The 11361-nt window shown below is 43.7% G+C and overlaps 1 protein-coding gene across 1 annotated transcript; it reads right to left on the bottom strand.

Moving 5' to 3' along the window:
• Nucleotides 1-495: 495 nt before the first annotated feature.
• On the bottom strand, nucleotides 496-10384 carry SCCPDH (saccharopine dehydrogenase (putative)). The gene is made up of 12 exons (XM_085055197.1): nucleotides 10090-10384; nucleotides 9805-9917; nucleotides 8852-8932; nucleotides 8262-8391; nucleotides 6590-6639; nucleotides 5004-5134; nucleotides 4339-4456; nucleotides 3271-3390; nucleotides 3101-3157; nucleotides 2065-2176; nucleotides 1138-1219; nucleotides 496-701 (listed from the first exon to the last, which is right to left on the bottom strand). The coding sequence occupies exons 1-12, from the start codon at nucleotides 10310-10312 to the stop codon at nucleotides 596-598; spliced, it is 1323 nt and encodes a 440-aa protein (XP_084911323.1). The 5' UTR covers nucleotides 10313-10384; the 3' UTR covers nucleotides 496-595.
• Nucleotides 10385-11361: the final 977 nt, after the last annotated feature.

Here is an 11361-nt window from a genome sequence, read left to right as displayed (position 1 = left end):
GCCTCCTTCTTTACAGAAGCAAAAGCACAATACAGTTTATCTACTTACCTAACTACAGAAACCCTACTACATAGAGATCTGCACTAAGAACAGTTATTAAATAAAGATTCATCGACAGTGTTATTAAGACATATGCCAAACACACATGAGGAATAATTAGTAGTTTCATCTGCTAGGAATAACTAATAGTTTAATCTGCTAAGGCACTTGTTTTCCACGCTGCCTGCTTTACATAGCTGCAGAATGGGCAGAAGCAAGGCAGCTATGATAACTTGTGAAGCAGATGCTATAGTGGGTCCATGAAGTAGGAACTTGAACTTAGATGAGTGAGATTAAATTCCAGAATTAGTACCCAAGAAGTTACCAGTTTAATATGTCTTTGAATTAACACTCAAAACCCACCCTTTAGAAGTTTCTCACTATAGCAAATACTATTACAGCTTTTAACTCAAATCTTCTTCTGTTTCTGCTGCAAACAATAGCACAGTGAAACTGTTTTATGATTAGGCTTTTGCAGCCAAATGAGTTTTATTACAGTTAGACCCAGGAATGGTGTTAGTTCATACAGTTATGTTTGGACTTCAGACTTCAGACTTCAGACTTCAGGCTTGCTAATAACAGAGAACTCAACACCACGTTTGTTGAGGCGATCAATCAGTTTTGTTTTGGAGAAGGCAGCTCCTGGAGAATATACACCACCCCTGTGAGTGCAAATCAAAAGGGAAAAACATTAGTGGCACAGTGACTGAGGGACACCTTTTTGTGAAGTTAAAGATGTGCTTCACCGACTAAGAAAGAAAATGCCACTTTGCCCCAAAGAGAGTAGAGTGGGTGAGGAATTTGGCAGGTTATTTATAATCTGAGGTTCATTTCTGCATCCAGCAAACTCTATAGAACCATTCCACAAACATAAAGATATTGATGCAAAAGCCTGACTACCAGCCTATGCCTCCATCCTTTCAAACTGAAAGGCTGGTGAAGAGCAAGTAGCTTTAAATCAGCTTGTGGAGAAGCATCTCCCTTGCACAGCCAGTTGGGTGTGGTAACAAATCCACAGGGCTGATATTTTCAAAGAGAAACATTTACACACAGTAGTTTTAAGGGAGAGCAAGTTGCTCAGCATGGGAAGGTACTTACCTTTTAGGCAGCGAAGCTGCATCTTCCAGGAGAGATACACCTGCCTGAACCATTGCAATTGGTGTAGCAATATATCCAGGCTCTGACAGAAAAAAAAACCAACAAACCAAAGCAAAACCCCCAATGAAGTATAGTGTGTTGAAATGTAGAATGAACTCTTGCTCTTCCCTACAGCATTCTGAATAATGTCTTTGGCAATGAAACACCCTTCCCCCTTAAAGAACAGCTTTTTTAACCTAGTAATCAGCCCAAGTAGGTGGTGAAGTCCTTAAGATCTAATCCAGACAAATACTGCTTCACATAAAGGCCTCTAACCACACCACAACTGTGAGTGACCACATCATGGTGACAGAGGCTCTCTGACACTGCAAGAGCTTTCCCCAACCTGTGCTTTAATTCAGACTTTCACCATGAGATGCTTGCATAACATCTCTGGTTATTCAAAGAAGCTATGCTACAGTAACTCCTTTCTGAATGTACACTCTGACTCTCTCCAAACTTCAGGTGCAATCTCCTCTCAAGGAATGACCTGAACAGAAGTATGTGATAGTTAGAAATTATACCACACCAGACCTATTTAAGTTCATTCTCAGGGAACTGGAAATAAAGTACTAAGTCCAACTTAGTTACAACTTTAGTTTACAACTTCTAAGTTACAACTAAAAACTATCCTTAAAGCCCTCTTCCTTCAATAGCTCTAACTCTGCAAAAATGAAAATTAGTACAGGGAAAGTCAGAGAAGAGAGAATGACAAGAACACAAGTGAACTGGCTAATTCAAAAACCAGGTCACAATAAATTCTAGTATTCAAGTTAATACACTGTAAAGGCTGTTGACTTTGTTCACATTGCAAGTGCTTCTCAAGGGTTAAAGGGACTGCAGTGGGATCATAAACGTATTTTAGAGCAGCTGTTACTAACACAATACCTGGTCCTCTCACTTCAGTGCAGATCTTCACATTTGGTTTGCCACTCTGGGTATCTTGTCCCTCACTGTAACCCTCACCAAAAAATGTCATTGTAAAAGAGGTTCCATCCATCTGTAGTGAAAGACAAGCTTGGTCACCAAAACAGAAACTGATTGCTATCAGGCAAGCACAAGTAGTAAATATAAGTATCCGAATTCTATACATAGAATCCTGCCAAATACTGTAATCCATTTAAACATGAGAGGAGTTATTTTGAATTACTGCTTAAAAGATATAATCTATATTTTTTAATCACTTCCACTTTGTTGGAATTGTCCTTGTACTAAAGTCTGTTCATTCTCTCAGTGCTCTCACTCCTGGGTTTTTGCTAAGCAGCCTCCCTCGGTCATCACCTTTGATAGAGTGCTCTGAGCCATCCATGGAAATACATCAGGCCCAGCAACATTATCCAGTTACTCCTCACAGGAGTTACACGTACTTTGATGTCTAAGAGCAGAAGGCATGGTAACTTAAATACCCAATAACTATCTGAACAAGCACACACAACCTGCATATGGGCCTAGGGAGAAGCGCTATGAGGAGCAGCTGAGGTCACTTGGTCTGTTCAGCCTGGAGGAGACTGAGGAGAGACCTCATTGCAGTTACAACTTCCTTGTGAGGGGAAGAGAAGGGCAGGCACTGATCTCTTCACTCTGGTGACCATGACAGGACCCAAAGGAATGGCCTGAAGTTCTGTCAGGGGAGGTTTAGGGTGGATATTAGGAAAAGGTCTTCACCCAGAGGGTGGCTGGGCACTGGCACAGGCTCCCCAGGGAAGTGTGGACAATACTCTTGGGCACATGGTGTGACTCTTGGGGTGTCCTGTGCAGGGCCAGGAGTTGGACTTTGATGATCCTAGTTGGTCCCTTCCACTTCAGAATTCTCTGTGATTCATTTAGAATTATTTCTTTGAGGCTAAGCAGTTGACTCCAATTACTGTTCCACCATTACTGTAACAAATGTATTCAATAGCTGTGGTAGAAAACAGTCAGTTACCTGTTTCTGGGTTGGTCCTTTCTTTGTGAAGCGTCCAGCAGAGAAAAATTCCGGGTACTATATGAATAGAAGAGAGAAAAAAAAGAATAAGACAGAAAAGACCAACAGTAAATTAGAGGGGACAAAAGAGATCCCCAAACACTAAATTATTTTGTGTTTTGAAAACTTACTTTCGTCAGAAGTTTTCTTCCAAAGTTAAACTTCACCAGAAGAAGAAATAACATGCCAGCAAACATCAGCTTGATAACAGAGCCAAGACCACCTACATTCACATAAGCACCATACTGGACCTGAAGCAAGAATATGTTTTCAGTGATAGAATTTACATTCATTTTTTCCATCAATTAATTTTTATAAACCAAATCCACCCCCAAATTAAAATGCAGTTGTTTCATACAGCAGATATCAGTTTAAACAGGGCCTTAAACAATTGTCTTATTTCTAAGGAACTGCTTGAAGAATGCTTCACTTTATCATTCATTCTGAGAAGACAATGTAACAACAGAGTGGTGAGGGAGCACACATGGTAAACAAGAACAGAAAACTTTACAGAAAGACAATTTGGTATCCAATTTCATCCTTCTTTCCTAGACCTTCTTTTCCTCCCCTTTGTGCTTTTCTTTAAGAGAAACTGAAATAGCAATGGCAAGCCTTTCTCATTTGTAGCTTCCAAGTATATTTTTAAAGCACCATCTCACCCTCATCTCTTAACTGATGCCTGCAATTCTGCACAGCAGTTATACAGATTGGTGGTGCTCGTCTCCTCTCAGGAAACCATGGCAAACAAAAATTAAGCATCTTTTCCACCACCATTACTGCACACTGCCTTTCACTCTGCACACTGGAGAGCCAAGCATCAAAGAAATCTTAACATATAAATGCACAGCGTATGAAATCTTTATCAGAGTATTTACTACACTATACTGAGCTGGCTACAGCTACACAGATTACAATTATGATCATTTTAGAAGCTCTGCTGATACAGTAAGAGAAGTCTCTGCACAGAAAGAGAATTTAATATATTTATCATGAAGGCTACCTTGCAAATGTTTCTGTGACTCAAGGTTTCCATTCTATACAAATACATACCCAGAAATCAGACAGCAGGAGAACCCTACAAGACACTCTCATAACTATGATGCAAACAGCCAAAGGCAGGCTCATCAGCCACAGTGTCAAGTAGCATGAAACAGGCCAGTGCACCCAGAAGATGCAGTGTACAAATAACAGTTACTTACAGGTGTTTCCTGCAACTCAGTGTGCAAATAACGCTGAGTCCTTTTCACGACAGAACCATCAGAACCCATGAATGGAATGGAGTACTCCTTGAATTCCTGATTGTAAAACAAAAATCCTCTGCAAATGAAAATAAAAAAAAAGTTCAAATCTTCACACAAGCTGAAAGAAACTGACCATAATGGCCTTACCATTACGAGTTCTCTCTCAAGCATTTTTTTGACATTATCTCTTTTCACTGAAAGCAAGCAATTCCAAATATATTCCTGGCTTACTCAAAGTTCACTACATATATATATCACTATATACAATTCACTACATGCATTATATCAAAGACCAATTTGATAATCAGCGTAATAGTATTTTAATTTTTTTCCTCCATTCTTTTAACCAATTCTGAAATCAAAAGTTTGTCATGTCATTAAAAGCCTTTTAGAACATGTTAACTTTGAAACCCAGTAAATGCTGGGCCACCTTCTCTCTCCAGTAAGATATGAACAAATCAATAAAACTAAGATTATCTTCAATTCTACTAGATGAGCATCTGTGTGTTTATTATCCTAAAGTCCTAAATGCATCTTTTTAGTATTTAATACTGTAGCAATCTGTACCATAAATATTGGAACTGTTACAAGACAGCACACTTCACACCTTATGCTTCTTGTACCTTTTTTTAAGCTTTGCACCGACTACTGGAACAGGGGCATATCCTATCTTCTTTCGAAGCTTCTTCAGGTTGTCTTCATCCGCAAGGCCATAGACAGCTGACTTCCAGGTCCCATCGTGTACACAAACACCCTTGTGACACACCATGAAACAGTAATTAGTGCAGTATTTAAAGGTTTCACATATTATTTTAATAATGATATTAGAATCATTACCTTTATTACAATTATTACATATAAGTATTATGATGACAGTACATTGAAATGGTGTGGATTGACCTTGGCTGGAGGCCAGGTGCTCACCACAACACTATCACTCTTCTAGATAAGACAAGGACAGGAGAAAATAAGATGGAAAACCCCTTTGTGTGTCAAGATAAAGGCAATTTAATAAAGCAAAAGCTGCACACAGAAGCAAAGGAGTAGTAGCAACAAGTGCCCTCACCTCCCTCCCCTTTTCCTCCTTTCCCTTGGCTTTTATTGCTGAGCAGAACTCACTGCTCAGTATGGAATATCCCTTTGGTCAGTCTGGAGCAGTTGTCCTGGCTATGTCCCCTCCCAGGATCTTGCCCACCCCCAGCCTAGCAGGTGAGGGGGGGAATGTTGCAGAGACAGCCTTAGTTCTATGCCAGCCCTGCTCAGAAGTAGCCTGAGCAGTGGTGTGTTACTGACACCTCTGCAGCTGCCACACAAAGCACAACACTCTGAGAACTGCTGTGGGGAAATGAACTCTGCATCAGCCAGACCCAATGCCATCTCCACCCCTCATTCGTTATGATCTGCAACATGCTCAGGCCACACAAAATTTAATATATATCTGTATCTCTTCTAACCATCTCGGTGTAGTTAATTCTCATTATTGAAATCTCTCCTTACCAACACTTTGAACTTATGCTATATATTTAAACACCCTCATACCCAACATATAGATTTATACATTCCCATTAACCACTATCCCCTGTTCCTTAATACACAGATATTACTCTCCCATTCCATGGGCTTCCTCCACTCCTCCAGATGTTTGTAAGAACAAGGACGGTTTGTAAGGCAAGATGGGTGCTAATGTCCGGAGCGTTTGGTGCCAGCAGTGTTTGGCTGTTGGGCATCAAGACTGGCTTGGATCATTGTTGCATTGTTTTAACAATGACATTAGAATTATTACATACATTATACATTATTACAATTACTACCTACAGGTATTACATGCACTGAAGTATCTTGAAACAACTCTCCCCCCAACAAACAAAAAACCCAAACAGCCAAACACTAGGATTACTGGCAACCCACTATGGACCTGTTACAGTTTCACTTGTGTAAGAATCCTTCCCACATCTCTGCAAAAGCAAAATAATTCTTGAAACAGCTTACCACAGCAAACTGTAGGTAGACAGCTCTGCAAACAGACCTTACAAAAGAGTGGTTGCTTGGGATTATTCTTTAGAAGCTAATGAAAGTAAGTTCTTAGACTCATTAACAAAGAACTGCCAGCCTGCTCCTAGGTCTGACTTCATGTAGCAACAGTTATTCTGATGGACTATGGTGATGTTATCACAAATTCTGCATTTCAGGAAGGTAGAAACCAACTAACCTCAGGCCCAGATTTCACTGACAGGAAACTCTCAACAGCAGTCAAGGTACCTGTAAGGGAGGAGAAAACATTACTTGGCACATGGACTTACTAGTCTGACAAGCCAGAGAATGCACTGGTAGACTAAAATAGCAGGCCACTGACATTATCAGCTGAAAAAGCAGGTACATCTTTACCTCAAAGCAAAATAATGTTACATTAAGATGCACAGCTATTTGAGTCAGCAATTATTACATTTCTTGTGTAAATTACTTCCATACAGGTCACTAGTATTACCTCTATTCATTAAATCTTTTGTCTTATCTAATTAATGAAATAATATAAAGGATTTATTGATATAAAAAGGGAAGTAATATTAAGAACCACATTTAGTTTTCCTGCAAGTTTCAAAATAAAGGATTATACAGGCTGGGAAAGCAAATATGAATTTAAAAATTTTGGTATGCCTGAACTACAAAAAACCTGCCTCCAAACAAAACAATCCACAAACCCTCCAAAAAACCAAACACACAAAATATCCCAAAACATTTAATTTTAGCTTCGCTTGTGTTTTGCAAAGAATGCTAGGTTTGATGAACAGCAGAACAACACAACGCCTCCAAATTCCGTTTTGTTTTGCTTTGCTTAGTTCCTTCTGAGATTGTAAAACTATATTTGTAGGGGTAAATTTCAATAAAGCAAATAGCTGGATAGACAGGTGGTAATGCCATAAAGTCAAAATAGGAAGAGATAAAAAACCTTTTTATTCAAAACAGGTATCAAACATCAAATTACAACCTCATGAACAGCCAGATACTCATTTCCATGCCTTGTTTCTCCCTCTAGTCACATCTGAATTGAGGTTTCTTCAAGTGAATGCTCACTCCAATGTAAACCAATTCCATTTAATAGCATTTTTAATGGTCCATAAAACCAAAATATTTGGATAATCTTATGTACCCTCCCAAGTGAAAGCCACACCTGATGAACAGATTATCCTCGCCTAAGATCAGGATCAAGTACTATTTACATAGAATTAAATCCTCTCACATCTTTTCAATGTATTTCTCCTCTTTCAGTTACCCTCTAGCTGCTCTTAAGGTGTAAGGTAAAAGGCACTGTATGGCCCTGCCCTGCTACTTACACTCACACAAAAGCTTCTTGAAGCTTGGAGTTGAAAAAGAAAACTTGGGAAACCTGATTACCCACTGATCTGTGGGCCCTTTTCCACAGCTGACCTGTCCCCACTGTCTCTGCCCTACGAGATTCGCACTGCTGAGCAGCCTGCAGCTCACAGCTGAACATTCTGTCCTCTCACATTCACAGGATATTCCGAGTTGGAAGAGACCCACGAGCATCATGGAGTCCAGCTCTTACATGAATGGCCCACGTGGGGATTGAACCCACAGGCTCAGTTCTATTAGCCCCATGTTCTAACCAGCTGAGCTAATCACAGGGCCCTCTCAGTGAGCAATATGACCCAGAACCCCTACTCTAGCCAATGACCAATCCAATGGGAATAGGACTTACTTTAAATTTCTCTCTAGCACATTTGTTTGAAACTGGTCACCTGGTAAAGGCAGGCAAAAAGACACTGGAAAAGTTTCCATGGGAGTGTTGTTACTTTAGGAAACCAGACGAAAGCATACTCTGCAATCCTTTTTCACCATAAGGATACACTTATTCTAGTCACCTTTCAACTTGTCTCTGGTGTACAGTACTCCCATATCCGCTGGTATAGAGTCAAAGCCACAGCTTCCAACCACGTATACTCCCTTTTCCGCAGCCTTTTCATTGTATTTTAGGTACATTCCTTCCAGAAACTGAAACACAGGCAGAAGAATTATTTTAAGCAGAAATCCATTCTTGGCCATACCCAATATCAGCCATCAGCTGCTTCATCGTCACATCACAGCACCCTCCATGCTTCAAACCACTTACAAGTATCTTCGGAAAATACGTATCATTCCTGGTCTATAGTATGAAAGTCTCACAGCAGTAAAAAGCAAAACACAAAATTCCTATGCAGAATCACAACAGAGACTTGAAGAATTCAGCAATTTGGGACCTCCAGAAAGAACTGAAGATGTTCTTGTCTTAAAAGCAAGAAAACTATATAACTAATACACATCACTGTACTTTAAAATAATTACTGTATCTTAAAATTGTAGATCAGGAGGAAGAATTTGTCTTCACGTTCAGAAACGCTAGCAGAAACATACTAAATAAACACTCCTTTTGTAGATCCTTGATAAGAGGTAGTGTTTTTTTACTATCACGTACCTGGGGCTCTCCACTAATGTCAATGCAGCTTGCACCATTTTCAACACAAGCTTGTACCACAGGTTCTCCAAAGAATCTATACTATAGAAGGAAAGAACACCAGATGTAACAAAAGAAAACCCACACACCACAACTCACCCAATGTCCTTTATCTAAAATACATCTCTACAATAAAGGTGAACTTGGTGGCTATTGATTTTTCTAAGTGGGGCTAAAATGCAATAGCACTTCTATTTTCTTGGGAGTGCAGGGAGAAGAAAACATAACAAACTTTATCACTTATAACGGAGCTTGCTGCAGACTACTGAACCTGATTTCTCTCATAAAATCAGATCTGATCATAAAATCAGATCAGATCAAGACCAACTTAATACTGCCACTAATTTCACTTTACACTTTCTGCACTCTTATTATCAGCATATTCTCGACTTAAACACTCATAATTTCAAAGACATCGGCATGACCCAACTTCCAGCTCCCACACTTTGATGCCCTCTAAAAGGCACTAGAATGTGCGCCTTTTAAAAGCACTAGAAATATTGCACTCTAAGTTTCAAAAGGACCAAGTACTTAGGGCAGCAAGCCTGTGGGCCCCTTTTCCAGGTCCATTTTTAACTCCAGCACCACTGACATTTTGGTCCAACCCCAAACGCTGGGCCAAACTTTGCCACCAGCATCTTAGGCTGCCTGTGGAAGACTGACAGCGAGCCCCGCTGTATTTCAGTGCGGAGAGCTGTCCGTGCACCGCACCACCTGCCACGGCGGTGCCAAACCCACCGGCCACTGCAGCCCACGGCTGTACCTGGAACTCCGCGGTCGGGTTCCAAGAGCTGCACTGTCGCCGGGCAGCTCTCCGCGCCCCGGCCCGGCGCAGCGCAGACAGCCCAGCCGCCCGCAGCCGAGGCGCGGCCCCGGGGCAGGAGGAGCACCGCCCGCCCGCATCCCGCACTCACCGGGCCCACGCAGTTGAGCACCAGCCGGGTCTGCCTCGCCATGCTGGCCAGCGAGGCCGCGTCGCCCACATCGCAGAGCAGCACGCCGACCTCCTCCCCGAGTGCCGCCTTCCCTGCGCACGGACACCGCCGTCAGCGACACCGCCGTGCCCGGGCCGAGCCCGCTGCTCCCCGGCGCCTTGCTGCGGCTCGCCCCGCCTCGCCCTCAGCCCTGCCCCGCACACCGACCCGCCGGGCCTCCCCGGGCACGGGCGCCGCTCCCCCCGCCCCGGCCGCGGCCCGTACCCAGCCGCTCGGCCGCCCATTCCAGCACCGCCCGCAGCTTCTCGCGGCTCCGCCCGGCCACGGCCCAGCGCAGGCGGCCGCCGCACAGCTGCCCATCGCCGCTGGCCGCCGCCGCCGCCGTCCGCGCCACCTCCTCCACCACGAACTGGCCGGTGAAGCCCGAGGCGCCGAACACCACCATGTCGTAGAGCCGCCCGGCCCCCTTGGTGCTGCCGGCCGCCATGGCGAGAGCAGGCTGTGCAGCGGCGGCGGCGGGCAGCGCCGGGATCACGGGCCCGCTCCGCCCCGCCGCCCCGCCCCGCGCCCACTCGGGCTGTGCCGGTGCCGCCCGGCCCGGGCGGGGCGCAGCGATCTTTGCTCGCCCTGCGGCCGCCGGGGGAGGGAAGGTGCCTCTGGGGGGTCTGACGGACCGTGAGGGACTAGAAGTGTGCCAGGGTACGGCCGAGAGGGCCTGGAGCACAGCCGTGTAAGCGACAGCTGTAGCGACAGGCCACCACAGAATCACAGAATGGCTTGGGTTGGGAAGGACTTTAAAGATCATCTCGTTTCAACCCCCCTGCCATGGGCAAGGACACTTGCCACTCGACTACATTGCTCAGAGCCCCATCCAACCTGGCCTTGAGCATCTTCAGGGATGTGGCACCCAGAACTTCTCTGGGCAACCTCTCTCACAGTAAAGGGTTTTCCCTTGATATCTAATCCAAACGCACACTCTTTCAATTTGAACCCATTCCCTCTTTTCCTGTCACTACATGCTCTTGTAACTAGTCTTGCCCCATCTTTCCTGTAAGCTCCCTTCAGATACTGGAAGGCTGCAATTAGGTCGTGCTGAAGTCTTCTCTTTTCCAGGCTGAACAATCCCCATCCTCTCAGCCTTTCCTCACAGGAGAGGTGCTCCATCCCCCTGATCAACTTGTTGGCCTTCCTCTGGGTCACCATTGTTTGGTCCCACAGCAGACATCCTCTCTTGTGATGAGCAAAACTCTTTGCTACAAGCTGTAGGTGTTTCAGCACAGGTAGTACAGATGGTTGGGGCACTGTTACTAATTAAAAAAAAAAATTAATTACCTAGAAGTAAAATGAAAAACACTATTCCCCGACAACTACAGCAAACATTTATGTTGTGCTCAACAAGAAAAGCGGAACAACAAAAAATGTGAAGTTCCCGTTGTGGAAAAGCAGTGGCCCTGCAGAGACACTTCAGCACAGAACATCCATGACTGCAGGGAGCAGTGAGGCCATATTTTCTATGCTGTTCATGGCCAGGCTGCT

Source organism: Lichenostomus cassidix, chromosome 3 (assembly GCF_008360975.1).
Source record: "Lichenostomus cassidix isolate B80296 chromosome 3, HeHo_3.0, whole genome shotgun sequence".
In the NCBI taxonomy this organism is placed as follows: Eukaryota; Metazoa; Chordata; class Aves; order Passeriformes; family Meliphagidae; genus Lichenostomus; species Lichenostomus cassidix.
This window is presented reverse-complemented; position numbering and strand designations above follow the sequence as displayed.